At 43.3% G+C, this 20696-nt stretch overlaps 2 protein-coding genes across 6 annotated transcripts in view; one reads left to right on the top strand and one right to left on the bottom strand.

Moving 5' to 3' along the window:
* Nucleotides 1-2347: 2347 nt before the first annotated feature.
* Psmb4 (proteasome 20S subunit beta 4) lies at nt 2348-4994 on the top strand. Its single transcript, XM_051199433.1, has 7 exons — nt 2348-2523; nt 2644-2850; nt 3065-3211; nt 3550-3631; nt 4226-4342; nt 4619-4707; nt 4880-4994. Exons 1-7 carry the CDS (start codon nt 2384-2386, stop codon nt 4890-4892), a joined length of 795 nt encoding a protein of 264 aa, XP_051055390.1. The 5' UTR covers nt 2348-2383; the 3' UTR covers nt 4893-4994.
* A 3242-nt stretch (nt 4995-8236) lies between these two features.
* Nucleotides 8237-20696, bottom strand: part of Pogz (pogo transposable element derived with ZNF domain) — a 40189-nt gene continuing 27729 nt past the window's right edge. For all 5 annotated transcript variants that reach the window (XM_051199413.1, XM_051199414.1, XM_051199415.1 and 2 more), the window contains 12 exons: nt 20276-20382; nt 19195-19532; nt 18068-18222; nt 15905-16005; nt 15316-15462; nt 12322-12456; nt 12034-12206; nt 11771-11911; nt 11144-11200; nt 10862-10974; nt 10573-10597; nt 8237-10452 (listed from right to left, as the gene is read on the bottom strand). In XM_051199413.1, the coding sequence (XP_051055370.1) occupies nt 8781-10452; nt 10573-10597; nt 10862-10974; nt 11144-11200; nt 11771-11911; nt 12034-12206; nt 12322-12456; nt 15316-15462; nt 15905-16005; nt 18068-18222; nt 19195-19532; nt 20276-20382 (3164 nt within the window). In that variant the 3' untranslated portion in view covers nt 8237-8780. The remainder of the gene's footprint in view (nt 10453-10572; nt 10598-10861; nt 10975-11143; nt 11201-11770; nt 11912-12033; nt 12207-12321; nt 12457-15315; nt 15463-15904; nt 16006-18067; nt 18223-19194; nt 19533-20275; nt 20383-20696) is intronic.

Raw genomic sequence — 20696 nt, 5'->3', positions numbered from 1 at the left:
TGAGCAGTGCCAGGGCCTTGGAACCAAGTGTTCAAGTACAGGAGCCTCGGGGACACTTCTCATCAGAACCACCAGAGTACATGTACAGTAAGGCCAGCTGCCCTCTGAGTGACTGTCTTATCCCTGTGCATAATTGGGTGTGCATATTATTAAAATTCAGATGCATCCTGCCCAGTGAGCATGCCTGCCGGGGCTTGAACGAGGACCCAGGGATCTGATTTCTTCTGATCTCCAAGGGCACCAGGCATACATGTGGTGCACATACAAACATGTAGGCAAAATACTTATAGAATAAATTGGAGAAAATAAGTAATAAATTAACCGCCTGTGCTATGCCCCCTTGCTACCAAATTCTTCCTTCTCTTGAACCCCATAAATAGGACACTCCAAGCAACAATTGGGGACCTTGGATATCTTCCCTCATGTGACTCATCGTCGCTTTTTAAACTATTGTTACACGTATTGGTTTTTGTGTCTGTGCACGCATCTCTGTGTATGCACCTGTATCATGTGGAGATTACAGCAATATGGAGGCCAGTGGTTTCTTTTCACCAAGTGGGTTACAGGGCTTGAACTCAAGTCATTAATCCCTGGCAGCAAATATCCTTACCTGCAGAGCTATCTCACCAGGCCCCTGCTGCCACTCCTTTTAAATATTTCTATTGAATATGTATATTTGTTAGCATATTTTACATTGTTTTCCTTCTCCCCCCTCCCTTTCCTTTCTTCTCTGCCCCCCCCAACATGCACACACATATAAAATTGAAAAGTGTTTTAAAAAAAAGAACAAATATGGAATGATTCCACTTAGATGAGACACCTAAATGGGCAAATTCGAAGAAGGAAGAGGCTGTCGGGGGCTGATCACAAGAAAGGATGAGTTTACCTTAGGAATCCAGGGTCCTCCGCTGGGATGAGGGAGTTCCAGGGATCCCTGGTGTTTGGTTGGTGTTACAGTTTGCTTTGGCTGCCACCTTGACACAAACAGCAACAAAAGGTAAACCACAGCAGCACTACCAACAGAAAACAACAAACTATGTGCTCGGGAGCCTAGCCTCTGAGGTGTGGGGACGCTTCACTACAGACCCATAAATGCTATGTAACTATTTTTATAGTGGTACAACAACGAGCAGCTTCAATTTTTTTTTTTTTTTAATCCAGTAACCCTGTCATCCACGTCCCAGCTTCTGATAACGTCTCTGTTTCTATGACATCTTGTTAGCTTCTATACAGACAGGAGTGAGAACACAGGATATTTGGTCTTTATGCCTAGCTTATTTCACTTAATGTAGTTTTCTTTCTCTAGGCTCATCCACGTTGTAGCAAATGATAGGGCTTTATTTTAAAATGATTGAATAATGCTTCATAATATAAAAATATAATATTTATCTTTTGTTATTTTTTTGCATCAATAGGCAGCTAGATTGATTTCCTGTCTTAGGTATTCAGTTATTTAAAAACACCTTTATGGGGCTGGAGAGATGTCTCAGAGGTTAAGATCACAGGCTGCTCTTCCAGAGGTCCTGAATTCAATTCTCAGCAATCACATGGTGGCTCACAGCCAACTATAATGGGGTCTAGTGCCCTCTTCTGGCCTGCAGGCAGACATGGAGGCAGAATGTTTACATAATAAAAAAATCTTAAAAAGAAAATTAAATAAAAACATCTTTATTTTCTTACACTGTCTCAAATAGCCCAGATTGACCTAAAACTTACTATGTAACTGAGGTTAGCTTCAAACAGCTGATAACTCCTGCCTACCCCTCTCAAATGCCAGGATTATGGGTGCACTGTCAGGCCTGGATCATGGGATGAACCAGTTTGCTCAAGCAATCTCTTCTCTGTCTCTCGTGCCAGATAAGTGCCCACATAAGTGTCCTGTACCCTCGAGCCCAGAAGATGGTTTTGAGCTAAGATTCGAATCCAAGAGCCATCTCTCCAGTTTGGTTTGTATGTTTTCTACTTTTACCGACTGTAATGCGGTATATATCACTGTATCTGCAGCGTCTGTAAAATGGGTTGAATAATGCCTGGTACATAGGCCTGCTTTCAGAAGGAAAGCTGTAAAGAGAGCTTGGATTCAATGATTCTTCAAACCAAGTTTTGGATACTGATCCACACAGGACAGTATCTTGTCCCACACAGTCTGCTCCTATTAAATTGTCAGAATCCTCAGATCCAGTCACGGCAGTGGGACACAGGGATGCGATGTTGTGCATTTCTAACTGTCAAGTCTCAGCGGTTACTAGTGTCCATCAACGCGGAACCTGCCACTCATGGTACCCGGAAGTGTCTGGCAGGAAGAAGAGAGGTGTAACAACAAAGGACCACTTCTGCTTCCGGTGACACAAGCGCTTTCATTTTTCCGGCTGTGGTGACTAAGATGGAGGCGTTTTGGGAGTCACGGGCTGGCCACTGGGCCGGGGGTCCGGCTCCGGGACAGTTTTACCGCGTCCCGTCCACTCCCTGCGCCCTCATGGACCCGGCGTCCGCGCTCTGCGAGGGTCCAATCACCCGGACCCAGTGAGTTGCGCTTTAACCGCGCCAGGAATGGGTGGCGGGCCGGGATTTGGGGACCTGCGGCGCGAAGGCGGCAGCGCCCGGGGCCCCGGCCGCCGCACTCAGGAACTCTTCATTCTTCAGGAACCCCATGGTGACTGGGACGTCGGTCCTCGGGGTGAAGTTCGACGGCGGAGTGGTTATTGCTGCAGACATGCTGGGCTCCTATGGCTCCCTGGCTCGTTTCCGTAATATCTCTCGTATTATGCGAGTTAACGACAGCACTATGCTTGGTGCTTCGGGAGACTACGCTGATTTCCAGTATTTGAAGCAAGTTCTCGGCCAGATGGTGTAAGTCTCCTCCAAGCGGAGCGGAGAACCTCCCGTTGTTTATTTCCTTAGGTGGAATGGGGGGGACTTGAGGCTTTGGGGAATTGAGAGTCAAACGTGAATGTGTTTTGAATGCCTTTTGGGATGGGGGCGGGTGTAAAATTGGGTGTAGATCAAGGGTGGGTGGGGAACCTGATTTCTGTTATCATTACTTTCTCAACCAATTGTTTTTAAGGATTGATGAAGAGCTGTTGGGTGATGGTCACAGCTATAGCCCTAGAGCTATTCATTCATGGTTGACAAGGGCCATGTATAGCCGTCGCTCCAAGATGAATCCTCTGTGGAACACTATGGTCATTGGAGGCTATGCTGATGGAGAAAGGTATTTGATAACTTTTTTGACCACCTGACCTAGCACCTATGAGACAGGTTTCTCCGTGTAACAGCTCTGGCTGCCCAGGAACTCTGTAGCCAGGCTGGCCTCGAACTCACAGAAATCTGCCTTTACTTCCTGAGTACTGACTGGGATTAAAGGCATACACCACCACTGCCTGGCTTTCTTCAGCCTTTTAAAAGAATGTTTTTTACACTTATTTTGTATGGGTGCTTGTGTGGTGCAGTTTCCCCCACCCCAATCTGTTTAACTCCAGAGAATTCCCATCTCCTAATTCAGACAAGAAATAGAAGATTAAGTGAGTTCTTTGATGTTTGTTCCTCTAGCTTCCTTGGTTATGTGGACATGCTTGGTGTAGCTTATGAAGCCCCTTCACTAGCCACTGGTTATGGTGCATACTTGGCTCAGGTATGTAGTGGGCCTGGCAATGGGGAAAAGAGGTAAGAGACAGGCTAGGATCCTGATATTGGCATCTGGTTTTCTTTGTATAAGAAGAGTGTGTTCACAGGACCTTCCCGTGACAAGATGGGGTCAATGGGATTAATAGCCTTGTTGCAGGGTGGAAGCCCTAGGACTTCCCCTTTAAGAGGATCTTAGCTGGGCATGGTGGTAGATATCTGTAATCCTAGTGCACAGGAGGCTGGGGCCAGGAGGACTCTGTATTCCAGGCCAGCTTGGGCTGCACAGCAAGACTCCATCTGAAAAACAAAACAGAAATGGCTCACTGGTAAAGGCACTTGCTGTCAGAGTTCATAGCTAGCACAGGATCCCAGTAATGGAGAAAAACAACTCCTGCAAGCTATTTTCTGACTTCAACATGCATATGCATACTTATGTACAAAATAAGTAAATGTCAAATGAAACAAAAAAAGGCAGCACTTAGTTCTATTGTGACAATGGATAGAAGTCTATTCACTTTGGTGATTGTTTACATGGGTTGGAGCAGGTTGCCTACTTTTAAGCCAGTGTCTAATTTCTCCCATGTCTTGCCTACCTTTTTAGCCTCTGCTTCGAGAAGTTCTGGAGAAACAACCAGTACTGAGTCAGACTGAGGCCCGAGAGCTTGTAGAACGCTGCATGCGAGTGCTGTACTACCGAGATGCCCGTTCATACAACCGGGTAAGAAATGGGCACAAAAATACAAATTCTGGGGCCAGGCATAATATTGAACACCTTTAATTCCAACATTTAGGAGGCACTGGCAGGCAGAACTCTGTGAATTTGAGGCCGTATTGGTTTACAGAGAGTGTTGCAAGACTGCCCAGGGCTACATAGTGATACCCTGTCTTAAAAACTAAACTGTAAATTCTGGGACCTAGGTTCTGTTACTTTCAAATGGTCTTGTTTGACCTGTCCATATTGGGTATTTCCATTACATGTTTTGTTTTCTTTCAGTTTCAAATTGCTACCGTAACTGAAAAAGGTGTTGAGATAGAAGGACCACTAACAGCAGAGACCAACTGGGATATTGCCCACATGATCAGGTAATTAAAAGTTACAGTAGGGAAAACAAAGTGTGGGAGAGTTGGAAAGACTTTGGCTTGCACAGAGCTGGGCCCTGCTGGAGAGCTAATTCCCCGGGTGGTGGTTCTCAGAGGAGAGAGCGCCTTCAGAAGCTGATGTACTTCACCTTTCTCGTGTTCCCTTTTCTTTTAGTGGCTTTGAATGAGATACAGATGAGCTGCCTGCAGTTGAAGCTGTACCCTTCTGTATTTGAATTAGCTGGCTCAAAGGTAGACTTTTGTAAAATAAATCAACCCTTTGAAATGTTTGCTGAGTTGTTTATTTTTGAAACTGGATCTGTGTAGCCCAGGCTGGCTTGGAACCCAGAAATCTGCCTGCCTTTGCCTCCCGAATGCTTGAGTTACATGCTTGTGCCACCATACCTAGTGACTGCTTTTATTCTAAGGCACTAACACCTAGAACTCAACTGCTGCTGTGTTCATCCTGTGCTGTTTCCTTTCCTGGACAGTGCCATTTAGCTCCTGCGTGCATGCCCAGAGGTTGATGTCAGAAGTCTTCCTCAGTCATCCTCCACCTTAATTTTTTTTTTTTTTTTTGACACAATTCTAATGAACTTGAGCTTACCTGTGCAGCCAGGCTGATGGCCAAGGCCCCAGGGACCCTGACCTCTCCTAAGGCTGGCATCTTACATAGGCATGCACAGCACATGGGCACGCATGCTTGCATTCCCTAGTCCCTTCACTGTGACTGAGGTTGACCTCAACTCAGAGAGCAGACCTTTCTGCCTCAGCCTTCCAAGTGAGGGATTATAGGCAAGCAATGGTGATGGGGGCATGTAGGCTCTTTTAGCAAGTACAGGAGCAGCCTGACAATAGAGAAGAGCCCAGACAGTATTCAATTGGGACTGTCCTACAGCTAGCTTCTTGTAGGGTCAACCTGATTTTTGGTAACTCAGTTGGCATATATATATACACACACACACATACAATATTCTCTTCATTTCCTCCCATGTAATGTATTCTAAAAGAATGTAGAGTATATTGGGGTGGGGTAGGGGTGGTTAATGATGGCTGCAAACCTAACTGGTTAAAATGCAATTTCCCAGGTTAGTGGTGTGTGGCAGAGCTACTGTGTAAGGTGGCTCTCAGCCCCTAAGCCACACTTTCAGGAGCTGCTAAACATATTTAAAGTTTATTGTCTATAATTCTGGCACCTGTTACTTTGAGGAGCATTTGGTTTATTAAAAAATCCTAAATGGGGGGCTGGAGAGGTGACTTAGCTCAAGAGTAGATATACTACTCTTGCAGAAGACCTGACTTGAGTTTGATTCCCAGTACCCATGGATGTGTTTCACAACTGCCTCTAATTCCAGCTCCAAGGGACATGACTGCCCCACTATGAGCACCTGTACTCATGTACATACCCACATACATACACATAATTAAATAAAATCACTTAAAAATTACTGAGTGAGGCTGGGTAGATGGCTCGGGGTGCTAAAGCACCTGTTGTGCTCATGTAAGGACTTAAATTTGAGTCCCCAGAGCCTGTAGAAAGTTGGATAAAGCAGCTCAAATACTTGTAATCCCAGGTCCTACAGGGAAATGGAGGACAGGCAAAGGAAGCAGAAAAACTGTCTCACATAGGGTGGAGAGTGAAGATACCTAAAGTTGTCATAGACACCACACTTGAGCTTCTCACACATGAGCGCACACACACAGTCCGAGGACATAGGCCTGAAGACCTGAGTTTAATCCCCAGAGCCCACCGGACAGCAGGGGCGCAAGAGTTGTCCTGACTTCTGTGTGCGTGTTGTAATAGCCTGTGGTACCCACACTCAACACATAAAAAGAATATATTCTAAGTGGAAACTAGCAATGGTCTACTCCTGAGGTGGTTCTGAACCTTTGTCTTTAAAAATGAAAATAGTAGGTCTTCTGTGTGATGACGCTTACTTACTGAGAGTGATAAAGACAGCAGCAGATGGGTTCACACAAAGAAAACCCTGAGCCTTCAATCAGGAACTTTGACATACTTCATCTCAACACAGAAAGTTGTCAATAAATACATGTTTATTGATTAAACTGAATTATAAAAAACAAAAACAAAAAAACTTCCTTCTACTACTAAGCCATGCAGGCAGAGTCCACAAAGACAACTTGCTTGCCAAAACCCAGCCGATCCACTGTTACTATGATCTTAAAAAAAATTACCCATCCAAAGTCACTGTGCAGAGGCCAGGAACCCAGCTCCGCTAAGGCTGTGGCTGCTGCAGGGACGACCCAGAGAGGACTGAGGTTGTGGACTGAAGTGACCACTTAGAGTTAGTTCTCCAGCTTTCTCAAAGGCAGAAGGTTGGCTTTGATGTACAGTCCATCAGTAAAATGGCATTAGAGCAAAAGGCTGGGGAAGAGAACAACAGGTGGATCCTTGTTCAGATCTCCAATGCCATGGGTTCAGAGCTGGGCAAACGTCTGGGATCCGTCCTGTTTACTATGTCATGGTGTGCTGGGAGTGAAAACAAAAACTGCAGGGAGAGGAATGGGTGGTAACAAGCACCACACCTTTACTGTCACATCTTGAGTAACTCCCAGCCTATGAAAGCCTATTAAACAGGGACACATAGAAAAAGGGTTATAAATCCATTTCCTCTCATTTTATTAAATGTTCCACCTATGTACACTTTAAAGATGAACCACTTACAAGCTTGTGCAGGTTGCCTCCTTGGCTCACAGGAGGAAGCATTGCTGAAAGCCTCAGGATGGACAACGGTGTGGCTGTGGGAAAGGTAGCCTTGGTTTTTTTGTTCTTTTTTTTTTTTTTTTTTTTTTTTTTTTCCCCTCTATGGTACAGAACGTTTTGGTTTATCACCATGAGTACATCGTTTTCTTAAAAAAGAAAAAAAAAAAAAAATCCCTCATGCAAATCGTAGAAAAATTTTCCTTGAAGTTGGCAGTGAAAAATAAAGATTCATGTCTTTCCTCTGTGCACACCTCTATACTTTTTTTTTCATATCAGTTTCTTCTTTCAACATTGAAACGGGAAAGCCACGGGTTAGCAGGAGTTCAACACTTAACATATGCCAGTTAGTATTTGTGATGCCTTGAGCAGGTGTGCTGTCTGAATGTGTTTAACAGGACAAAGTTCAACAAGGCAGGGTTTATGCCAGGGCTCACTGATGGAAGACAGAGACTAGGGATGGCTTCCTGAATACTGTTTGGTCACCTCACTCAGTACCTCTTGCTTGCTAGGGACACATGTGCTCCTTTGTCCAGAGTAAAGGATGGTGTAAAAAAATCAGGAAAGGGGTTAAGGGTCACAAGTGCAAAAAAAAATATTGTTTCTGTTGTGTTTTGGTAGGGGGTGGTGAGGAAGTTGAAAAAAATCTATCCATTCTGGATGATTCAAGGTGGTTTCATGTATTTTTAAAGTGACAATTCTATATCTAGAGTTGCTGTAGAAAGCAACACCTCTAGAGAAAGGGAGGGGAGGGAGGAGAAGGAAAGAGTTCAGTGGGATTTTTTCATTTTCACGTTTTATATAAAAGTGTTAAGACCACAATGAAAAAGATTTATCCACATATGTAATAAACCAGTTTGTGAGCTACATATTTTTTCTTTCCCATCTGCAGAAAAGTTCTCACATTAACAATGATTAGATAGTATCATGCCCAAAGACATTGGCCACACAGTAAAACAAACAAAACCCAGAAATACTATGATACAATTGAGGTAAAAGGGGAAGCAACAAAACAATTTAATATCTGTCCACAAAGGATTGTTTTCCTAGATTTTGTCAGAAAAATAGCAAACACAGTGATTTAAATTAAAGAATAAGGGGGAAAAAAAAGTCACAAAAATCTGTTTTTAGCAGAAGTGAGTAACCAACCAATGGATCAGCTCCTTGGCTCAGAAGTGATCACTACTGGCTTTCCTAATAACCCACAAATTCACAGAAGTATCAATGTCAGGGGAGTGGTGGCATAAAATTAAAAATATAACCAAGTACGCCACGGGTACCCCTCTTTCTCTAAGCCCCTCTACCCTCCCTCAGCTTTCCTACCCAACTCCATATGCTCTCACAACCCCAGCACCTAAATCTCCATCAGATCTAGGTCAGCTTCCTCAAAGCCATAAAAGGACTCTGTCTCACTTTCCCCCTCAAAGAGCTGGTGAAGGCTTTCAGGCTCGACTGTCTCTTCAGGAGATGATCTGGGTCGAGGGGTAGAAGCTGAGGGCTCCTCAGACCGTTCTCCACTCAGCTTCAGCTGCTCCTCTAGGGAGGAAATGAGCTCCTCCTGCATGTCAGCATTGCGTGTAGGTGAGTTAACGTTGCCATCAGGACCTGGCAGAACACTAGCCACAAGGAAGGACCGCTGAACTAGTTCTGGGGAGTCCCCAATGACACCCAGCACCTCACTCAGCCAGTCCAGCACCAGTTGAAGCAGGACATCAGAATCACAGGCAGTATCTGCCATTTCCCGAGCCTGCTCCTTCCACTTTTTGTGCAGGAAGTTCTTAACAGTTCGTTTGATGCATACGTCTAATGGCTGGATTTTAGAGCTACAGCCGGCAGGGACCACCGCAGGCAAAGTGCTAGAGGCACTGAGCAGGGCCAGTACCTCTTCCGACAAATGAGTGCGATGGCAGTCCATCACCAGCATGCTCTTGCTGTGCTGACAAGCTGTGTGCTTCTTCCACACACGGGTCGCCCAAAGCTCCATGATCTCATCATCACTGTAGCCACACTCTTTGGCCTCTAGCAATATAGAGTCTGGCACATTAGCAGGCCGATTCACTTGCCCTCGGTAGAAAACCAGGGTGGGGAGGACAGTGCCATCTGCCAGGATAGCCAGTACTACGTCACACCAAGGCTCCCCTGTGCCCACTGTCTGCAGAGCATTCTCCTTTCGGTCATCACTGCTCAGTACTTCTGTGTCCAGAAACAAGGAGACCTCATCAATAGCCACAATCATAGACAAGGGTAAGTCCTGATTATGAATCTGCCGCTGTACAAACTCAATGAAGAGTCCTGCATTTTCTGCTACATCCTTCGGTAATGTGTGGGCTACAGCTCGCCGGGCATGGGGAGTGAGGTGGTGCCGCAGCATGAAACGTACAGCCCACTCATAGGATATCTTAAAACCCCCCTCCAAAGAGCGTCCTATTTTGGTGGCCTTCTGAAACAAGGTCTCCTCGTTTACAGGTAGCTGTTGCTCTCTCTGGATCAGCACCCACTCAGCCAGTTTCTCTTCTGCCTCAAAGCTGAGATATTTGCCCTCTAAATTCTCTCCCTGAGAGGCCTGGAAGCGTCGAAGCCAGCGACGGATCCGTCGCTGGGGGTTTCGGAAGTGTTCAGCAGCCAGCTCTGTGTTGCAGCACAGGGCAAACAGTACCACCCGAAGCTTCTTCACAGACAACTGCTCTTTCTTGCTAACCCCACTGCTGCCTCCACCACCGGATGCTGGCTCAGGTTCCTGAGTGACAGGGCTTCCCTCATCCTGTTCATTGACATTCAGACATTCAGCCCCCTCTGTGGCCAAGGGCGGTAGGGGTAAGGGCTGTGGGTGAGTAGGGGTTGCTGGTGGGGTCGCAGTTGAAGCTGGTGATGGAAGTGCCTGGGTCACAGGAACTGCGAGCTCTTGAGGCTCTCCTGGGGTGGCTCCTACAGGTTTCACAGTGGCAGCTTTGTTAGGGAGGAAGGGAGGTGGAAGATACATATTCTTCGAGTTCCGGTCATATACTCGTTCAGGAGTCTGGCCAGGCCTAAATGAGTGGAGATGAGGAGCAGAGAGCAGAAACATCAGTTAAACTTAGGAATTTAAATAATAGTATTAGTAAGAGCACATCATGCAAAGTCACATTAAATCATGAAATGAATGTTACCTTGAATGAGACATCCAATTGAGCCCTGGGAAAATGAGATTAAAAAAAAAATTTAGATGTTGGGGGGAAAAAACCCCCAATTTTCCATAGGTAATACCTTCAGATTTCAACACGCTACCCACTAATAGACAATTCATGGGGCAGTCTTCCCAATCTTATCTAACTTCAGGTTAGAATGATAAGAGTCTAAGTGTAGTGTGTGTGAGCCTAGTGAATGGGGGCCAGAGAAAGATGCTCTTAGCTGATACAGTATGACATCCCTTCTCCCACCCCAGTTTCTCCCACTTACCCCGGGGTAAGATGCTGCTAGATCTGTGGGAGGGGTTGAACACTAAATGCTTGGCCATGGCGTCTCCCACAGAGGTAGCAAAGGTACATGAAGTGCAGGCCAGCTTGATTCCACTAAGAGAGAGAACAAAGGGCCAAGAATATATTAGATACATATGTCAATGACAATAAACAGTTAAACTCTGAGGCTTAAATAAGAGAGCGATGCACATTCCCACTCCACAGAATAAGGACATGACATTAACAACTTAAAAAATTAGAGTACCAAGAAGTGTTTTATTACCTTACAGAATTTTTAAACAATGCCAAATACTTGGGGCTCTTCCGTGGAACATGATTGCTGAGAAAGACAAAGAAATAGAGTTACCAGCCAATGACAAAACAAAGAGATGCCCTTCAATCCAGATTAGTTTGACTATCAGCGTCTCAAAACTTCAATATAAATAATATAGACACAAAATAACTTGAGAAGCAATTACAATTCACGTTTTCATTCAGGTCTAGGATGGGTCTAAGAACTAGTATTTCTTCTCTTTCTTTCTTTCTTCCTTCCTTTCTTTCTTTCTTTGTTTTTGTTTTTGTTTGTTTTTGGAGACAGGGTTTCTCTGTATTGCTTTGGAGCCTGTCCTGCAACTAGTTCTGTAGACCAGGCTGGCCTCGAACTCACAGAGACCTGCCTGCCTCTAAGAACCAGTATTTCTAACAAGCTCTCATCCAATGCCTAGACTATACTTTCAGTAGCAAGACCCTAGGAGGTTATTTGGAGCACAGACTAACAAATGAATACGGGTTTGGTCTTTAATATTCCTAGAAGAGACGGACAAATGGCTTTAGGAGTTGAAGAAACAAAATGGAAACAGGAAGGAATGAAGTGAGTTTAACTAGAAGTCCTGGTTTGCTCTCCACTTACTTGATCATGTGATTGGCATAAGCTCGAGAGCAGCAGGTGCTGTAGCGACAGAGAGAACAATGCACATAGGTAGGGAAATGATTAGGGAAATCCGGGATCTCAAAGCTGCACTCTAGACATGTCTGCCGGCCCATGACACTCCTGTCAAAAAGAAAAGTTTCATTACTGCCACTGTCACAGACTGTATTTGATTCCCCTGGCTATGAGGAAATGCCCTGCCCACACAGTTCCCACCCGCCTAGCATTTAGAAGGAGGCACTGACATTTTCCTCACAGCTCTCTTCTGGATGTTTCGTTGGACAGGGGGATAAAGGAAGACAGGCAACGGGTCGGTGGAGGAGGTCAGTGGCAGGGCCTCCTGCAAAGCGCTAGAAGACGTATCATTTGAAGACACAGGAACAGTTCGTGGCTGCCCCCGAGAAGCCCGGATTGTCACCTGAGAATCAAAGGAAGAACAATGGAATGCCACTCACAGTAAACCCCAGGGTGCTGTCCACCTCTACTCTTATCCTTCCCAGCACTGGAAAAGCACCTTCTGGCAAACCCTTTACCTTGGTGCCTGGCTTCAAGCCTTCCAGCTGCTTAGGTTTACGGAACGTTTTATGGTGCTGAAGCTTGTGTTCAATTTTGTCCTTGGCAAAGAGAAACTGTAGCCGGCATTTGTTGCAGTGATAAACATTTCTCTTCTGAAGAGAAGAAAACAAAACAGACAAGAATCCCTTAAAGGTTCCCAGTGAATGAGTGCCAACATTTCTCTCTTTCTGTTGAGAATTTAATGAGTTAAAAAAAAAAAAAAATAAAAAAAGAACTATTTAAGAGCAGGAAACCTATCACTGAGAACCACCGTCTCATGTGCCCAAGAAATTAAGGCCAGGATGTACAAATCCTCAGCCACTCCTTCATGACCTGGAGCACATGGGCCAACAACACACACTTGCTCACCCTATCATTTGGACATTCTTTGACTTAAAAACACAAAAAACATACATGGTAAAGCTGTTAAGCAAACAACTCAAGACTTCTCATTCTGTTCCCTTCATACTCTAGGTCTGCCTTTAACCCAGGTTCTTGGTTCATTTCCACAGACAGGTAACACCAGGGTCACCAGCACTTTTCACCAACTGCGTAAGAACAACCATAGAGCAAAGACTCTCTTTTTTTTTCTTTTTTTTTCCTTTTTTTTGGTGGCGCTAGGGATACAAGCAAGAAGCCAAAGCCATCTTATGCCAAGTAAGCATCCTACCACCAAGACACTCCACCACACACAAGACTGTATCCCCTCTGCACTGTTGCTTTTCTCCTTCTCTGGGGGGGGGGGGAGTTGGTAGTGGTGGAATTGGGGAAGGCTCTTAACACATCTCTATACATACATGTTTCAATGTTTCGGGACATTTTGAGGACTTGGTCTGCTAAAACGGCACTCATAATTCTCTTTCTAGGGTAGCATATAAATGTAACATTAAGCTAAGATACAAGAATTGATTTCCACAAGCCTCCACTATGAAGAGAAGTGTGCATGAAGGAAGCACTTTGTAAGAGTGCATGTGTACGCACATGTGAACACAGAGCACACAGCACCCACCTTGTTTTCCACTCTGATTTCTCTTACAAACCTTCACTCTCTTCTGGTAGGTTCTTTCTTATACCATTGTTTATAAAGACAGAGTCTCACTGTGTATCCTAGGCTACCCTGGAATTTACTCAGCAGTCTAAGCAGAACTCAAATTAATGGCAATTCTACTGCCTCAGTCTCCTGAATGCTACTACCATTATAGTCTTTCTATAGCAATTTTAAAACAAGGTTATGTCTATTCTATATTGTAAATAAAATACAACAAAACCAGCAATACCACCCATTTCCCCCCCATCCCCATTGACCCTGGATCACTTGCCCTCTGTCCTGCTCTGTATAAGCACGTTATAAGTTATAGGTTATCTCCATTTGCTTCCTCAAGTGGTTTGTTCCTCCTACTAGAACCTTACCAACCAACCCAACAGTCTCTTAATGCTGATTAATAAAGGCCTGCCTCCGGTTTCTTTCTAGCTAGCATTCCTGTGGCCTGGGCATTTTGATCACACCCTTTCTTCACAACACTTCGGTCTCCTTGGCATCAAAACTCCTATTAGGATTACTGAGGTAGTTTTATGGACAGAAACTTCAAGGACTCTCAGCCCTTTTCTTGACACATCTGTAGGACTTAAAAAGTTTAAAATCAGCTGGACTCTAGGGATGGTTCAGTACTATTGGCTGCTCTTCATAGGACTCTGGTTCAATTCCCAGCACCTACACAGTGGCTTACATCTGCAACTCAGGCACTGGGCATGCACATAAGACATAAGACATACACATAGGCAGAACAATATATATATAAAATAAAAATAAACCAACTAGGTGTGGTGGTACACATTTTTAATCTACACAGTCAGGAGGCAGAGCTAGATGAATCTCTGTGAGTCTGAGGCCAGCTAAGGCTACATAGTGAGACCAAGTCTCAAAAAAAAAAAAAAAAAAAAAAAAGATTAAAACCTAATGACTTTATATAATAATTCTCAATTATTCTTGTAGCAACTGAGACTTCAGATCTTTTATCTACCAGCTATATTGTAATGTCAACAGAGAGTGCTAACAAAATACCCAAATCTGAATATTCTCTCTAAATTTTCTTTCTCCAGTATTTCTCAGTAAATGGTCCTGGTATTTATCCAACTGTCAAAGACTAGGCACCATTTAAGACTTTTTTGATAAAAGATCTTGCTATGTAGCCCAGGCTACAGGGCCTCAATCCTTGAGCCTTTTGGACTCAGCTTGACAGCAGTATGGCTAGAACCCCGAAGACAAAGTCAGTACTTGTTTTAGGAACTAGTCTTATTCTCCTGCTATTTTCACTTAACCCGTCTTTAAATCTTAGTACCCTACTATCTTAGCAATAACTCCCAACTCTATTCCTTTTCTTCACTTCATAGACCAATACCCACTGTCATCTCCCACCTAAATGATTAAAAAGCCTTTGACCAGTCTTTCCTCTGCTCTTAACTTCCATTCAATTCACTAAGTGCAGGTGGGATAAAATCTTGAATAAAACAAGTAGGAACCTATCACTCAGGGCTTGAACTCCTGTCCCTACCTAGCTTCCAATACCTGCCTCGTTCTCTACAATCTACACAGAACGCCCCTCACTTTCTTACACTGCCCCAGTGTACCTTGTGCTTCAGGTACACTACTTCTATGTTCTATTTTCTTCTTCACCATTACTCATCCTTCAGATCTCAACACTACTTCTTCCTGGGTAACTCTTAGCTCCCAGAATAGGGAGTTGCTTCTCCTGTGCCTTGCCCAGTTAACACATCCCGCATGATGGTTTTGTGTACTGTTTTCTTTATCACTAAATCTCTAACATCTAACCTAGAGTGTAGCAAGTAATAAGTAATGAATGATGTTTATTCACAGCAGTATCTTCTTTACCAACATTATTTATCTATCTCAACCTTAACCCTGGAATCCAGAAATTCAAATGAGAATATAGGATTGTCTTGGTGCCTGATACCTGGTGCCTCATGTAGTGCTGCTGGAATGCATTGCCATTTTTGAAGACTTTCAGGCAATACGGGCAGAGCAAATGCCGGGTATCTTCATGGATCATCCGAAAATGGACATCTACCTCAGAGTAGAGGGAGGAGCGATACTGACACACCTGAGTCATGCAAGAAGGAAAATAAGGGTAAGAGTGAATAACTGGAGCCATAAAAAGAGGTTAACAACAAAGATTGGGGGCGGGGCATTCTTAAATAGAATACTGTTCTGGCACTGTAACGGCGATCTATGTGAGTGATAAAATAGTAAAGGACAGCAGAGTCTGAGTACAACCCATATTTTCTAAGGAACAAAAGCATCCTCTATCCCGAGAGGGAAAGCTCGGGAGACAGACTCTTTTAGTATGCACAGGAGGCCCCTGTCTGGGTGTTACCCTATAGGAAGTCCTAACTATAGGAACTGTGTTATTCTCCTTCCATATGTCTTCCGAACACCTAAACAGAATTGTGTACAGTGGGTATTTAGGAATATTCATTAGAGGATTTCTTTATAATCAGTTTAAAAACAAAATGCCTAAAATGCTCTGGAGAAAAAGGCAATACCTGACAAACATAAGGCATCTCTCCAGGCTTATGAGTGTCCTTCATATGCTGGAGAAACAGTGGCTCGCTTTCAAATGCCCACTCACAGATCTTGCACTTGGCTGTAAGAAGAAAAATAATCTAGACATGCACCTGGATGTAAGATCATACCCCTTAAAGATTCTTTCTGACTCTGCATCTCCACTTGTAATCACCAACACATCTGTAAAATGGTTCTGCTCTAACATTTGTATTGCCAGTGACAACTGATGTCCCTATGTCTCTCAGTCTAAAAGCTCTATTCTAGACTGTGAACTATTTACATTTTAAATTGGGCATTCTCTCTGCTTCTAATTTGACATCACACTCTGTTTAACATTTCCTACCTCTTACTTCTCTTTCTAACTCGGTAAGAACTTGGTAGAAACTCTTATGACTTGCTACTGTTCATGAGTTTCTATATATTTACAGTGTACATTTCTTTTAAAATACTATATGACTTTATGCCTGTGCGTAAGGACAAAGATTCTCATTTATAAGTAATTCATGATTTATCTACTGACTGTTCATGAAGTACCAGAAAGAATTTGTTCTGAAAAGGCTGACAAACACTAAGAGATGTTTACTTTCTTTTTTGTTTTTGTGACAGGGTCTCATTATACAACTCTGTACAGCCTGGAATTCATAGACCATCCTGCCTCTGTCAGAGGCAGTCAGGGAATAATGGTGTATGTCACCACACATGGCTGGACAGATGCTCTTACCTTGTCATAAATAACATTTCTCTTTCTATATTAACAAATTCAAGGTAATTATACTACGAAATTAGCCAATTTGTCAAGATTGATTATAAGGATACAATTATAAATTTTTCATAAAAATTTTAATTGCTTCATATTTTGAATTATGAAATTATAGCTAGAAAAGGGTAAATATTTGTGTTTTTCTTTGTTCCCTGGCCTTTCAAATTTCTAGAAATATAGAAATTGCAGACTTAAAGTTTTAAGTACTTATCAGACAATGGCCCACCCCTTGAGTCTTTCTAAGTTCTTCCTACATTGAAAACTGAAAATTTAACCACTACTTTCTGTGAAACCTGGACACAAGATCTTCTCCCCTCTTAGAATGATCTTATCTATCACTGCTATCATATAAGGCATGTTTGTAATATTATCTTGTTGTTTAAAGATAGGGTCTTATGTAGTCTAGGATTGCCTTGAACTCAGAAGTATTTCCTACCTCAGCCTTCTAAGTGCTGGTATTACAGGCATGAGCCTGTAGACCTAACATATAATGGTGTCTTATTCTCATACACTATAATTACGTAAACTCTTATATTTAACATAATTATAGTTAACATAACTTTTAATAAAACTGGCAATCCTTTAAAGGACACCAGAAATTATCTGAACAGGGAGGGAGAAATGGTTCAGTGGGGAAAGTGTACACTGCTTTAGCAGAGAACTGGAGCTCAGTTCCCAGCATCCATACCGGGCAGTCACAATCATCTCTAACTCTAGCTCCAAGGAAATCTGATGCCTTTGGCCTCTGTAGGTCCCCGCCTAGGAGCATGTGTACATACACACATACTGTACTTAAAAATTAAAATCCTGAAGCCAGGTAGTGGTGGTGGCACATGCCTTTAATTGTAGCACTCAGGAGGCGGAGGCAGGTAGATCTCTAAAGCCAGCCTGGTCTACAGAGTGAATTCCAGGACAGCCAGCGCTGTACAAAGAAACCCTGTCTAAAAAACAAAAAACAAAATTAATTAATTAACTGACCTGAACGCTGGGCTCACATCTCAAAATGTCAACTCAATAGAAATAATACATGTTTTTTCAAGACAAGGTTTCTCTGCATAGCTCTGCTGCCCAGAAACTCACTCTGTAAACCAGGCTGGTCTTCAACTCACAGAGATCTGCCTGACTCTGCCTCCCAAGTGCTGGGATTAAAAGTGTGCACCACCACCTCTGGCTAGATATGTACGTTTTAAGCAAATGACTTGTTACTCTAATAAGTTGGCGCTCTCGTTTTATAGTACTTTAAAATCAGGCTTGAAAGAAAATAGGGAAAAGTAATTCCTCTACCACTATTACCTGTGTGTAAAGAGCTCTTTGCTAGTGTCAGTGAGTGAAGAAAAGGCAGCTCCCACCCCTCCACTGGAGTTTTCCTTTTCAAACTTACTAGTAGACTCATAGGGACTGTGAACATTTTCCAAGTGGCACTGGAGCTGGAAGGGGGTGGAGAACTGGCGGTAACAGTGTTGACAGATAGTATGACCATCTACCTCGCCATTCTGCTGATCAAGTTCCACGTGGTGTTTCATATGGTTCATGAATCTATAACATAGTACAAACAGAAAACAAACTCAGTAGTCTTTGAGAGATTTAATGACAGAATTATAAGCAAACATTATTTGCTCCCTCCTCCAACTTCCTCTATTTGGGATAGTCTTTTTCTGAGCTAGAGAGATAGTTCTTTTCAAAGTCTGTGTGTGTGTGTGTGTGTGTGTGTGTGTATGTATGTATGTCTATGTGTGTTGGCATGTACTCACAGGTACAAGTGATTAAGGAGGCCAGAGGCATTGGATCCCCTGGAGCTGGAGTTACAGATAATTGGGAGCACCTAATGTGTGCTGGGAACTGGATTCAAGGCCTCTGCAAGAGCAGAACACACTTTTAACTTCTGAGCCTTCTCTCCAGATAACATGATTTTTGTTACTGTTGTTTTGTTTTGTTTTGTTTTTGAGACAAGGGTTTTCAGTATTGTTTTGGAGCCTGTCCTGCAACTCTCTCTGTAGACCAGGCGGGCCTGGAACTCAGAGATCCGCCTGCCTCTGCCTCCCCAGGGCTGGAATTAAAGGTGTGTACCACCAATGCCCAGACCTTTTTTTGGTTTGATTGTTTTATTTTTTAATAATTTAGTTTTATTTTACATGCATTGGTGTTTTGCCTGTATGCATGTCTGTGTGAGGGTATCATATCTTGGAGTTACAGACAGTTGTGAGTTACCATGTGGATGCTGGGAATTGAACCAGGTCCTCTGGAAGAACAGCAATTCTCTCAACTGCTGAACCATCTCTCCATCCCCCATATAATAAGTTGTTAAAACTAATACCAAGAGACTGGTCTTCCTTACTCAAACTCAAAGGTATGCTTTATTAATGTAATAAAGTAACTCAAAAGTATTGTACACTATAACTTCTAACAAAACTGAATCACAGTTAATGTTTCCAAAGAGAAAAACTTAACAATGTAAGAAAATTTGTCTACTTTTATGCAGGGTAACCACCAAGACTATTTCATGCTTACCGAATGTTGTTTTTTAGTCTTTTGGTACAATGAGGGCATCGGAAAGACGTGGCAACCTTAGGAAAGCTTGTGAGCTGGGCTACCTTGCCCCCATCCCGTCCATAGTAAAAGTCATCAACTAGCATAATAAGCTTGGTCTGGACACCATCTCCAGCATTCTCATTTGGCTCTGGTACTTTGGTAGGTGGTGAGAGAGCAGGAATAGGTGTAGAGGATGGTGTGGAAGTAACAGGAGCTGTCTTCTCAGGGGATGAAGGCTTTGCTGCCAATGGAATACTGGGCTCTGCATCGAGAGACTTGCCTTTTTTCTGGTACTCAACCATTTCAGGGCAGCAGTACTGCAAAAGAGATGACATCATGATTCTGATTATCTGAAACTAGGATGAGCTAAATCCATGTTACTAATAGTCCCTGGGAGTGGTCTGTTGATATAGACAATAAGGGACGTGTTTGTGGACACTGTGATCTCTACTCAGGATAGTCCACTGGGTAGCTGGGACTATTCATTAGCACACCTGAGCTGGGTTAAGGTAGTCATCTTCCAGCTTTCACCTTGCTTTCTTTAGTAATCACAAAGTTTCCATTTCTATTTTATATCCACACAGCCTCGAACCCTGCACCCTTTAGAGCTCTCCCTCTTGCCTGTCTAGATCCTTATACTAGCATCATCTGACTCGGAATGCTCTAGAAAAAGAAGTTCCAACCTCTTCATCTGAACTGATACCAGAAATGTATAAGACAAATAAAGCAGGGACCAGATAACAGGTTTTAATTCTACCAGTGACATAATTAAAACTGAGCTGAGGTTATGACCATTGTCTGTGGTCTTATGTAACAAACTTGCTGTCCTGTGAGATCAAATCTCCCATGCTAATACAGTAAGTGCTCATCACGTATCAGCAGTCTTTCAATGCTGACATCATATGTTCAGTTTACATAGCCCTTTTCTACAATAAACCAAAAGATAGAACAAACAGCTTTTTAAAGTTTCCAAGTTTAAGCATCTGCTTTTCACGCTCTCAATATCAGAGGAGGAAGAAGCCACTTAAGCTGGATTCTGATCATGGGTGGTGTCACTTACACACATGTGACCTCTCAAGGCTTCAGTAACACGGAACTGAGCATTACACCGTGGACATATTTTCCGTCCACCATCCTGGAGGTCAAACACTGGGATGGAAGAGGTCACTGGAAGAATGGAGAAGAATTGATAAGATTAATACAGCAAGGCTATACACTCCCTGAGAAAAAAGCCAAGAGTAAAAAGCAAGCATGAGAGGCACATTTTTTTAACTGCTCAAACTTGAAGCCAGGGCTAGCAGACTGAGACACAGAGGCCCCTTTGGCCAGCAATCAGTTTCTATCTTCACTTATGAGCTAGGAATGATCTTTTACCACCACCTCTAATTAGGTAAAGTTCTTTTTTTCTCTCCCACTTATGTATTGTGATGGAGCTGAGCATGGTGATGCACACCTATAATCCTAGTCCTTGGGAGGTAGAG

Source organism: Phodopus roborovskii, unplaced genomic scaffold (genome assembly GCF_943737965.1).
Source record: "Phodopus roborovskii unplaced genomic scaffold, PHOROB, whole genome shotgun sequence".
Taxonomy (NCBI): domain Eukaryota; kingdom Metazoa; phylum Chordata; class Mammalia; order Rodentia; family Cricetidae; genus Phodopus; species Phodopus roborovskii.
Note: the sequence above shows the minus strand (reverse complement) of the source record. Positions and strands in the feature narration are given on the sequence as shown.

Coding starts and splice junctions, on each gene's coding strand:
- Psmb4 (XM_051199433.1), top strand. CDS start 2,384: ATGGAGGCGTTTTGGGAGTCACGGGCTGGCCACTGGGCCGGGGGTCCG. Junction 2,524..2,643: donor GGTCCAATCACCCGGACCCA/GTGAGTTGCGCT, acceptor TTCATTCTTCAG/GAACCCCATGGTGACTGGGA. Junction 4,343..4,618: donor ATGCCCGTTCATACAACCGG/GTAAGAAATGGG, acceptor GTTTTCTTTCAG/TTTCAAATTGCTACCGTAAC.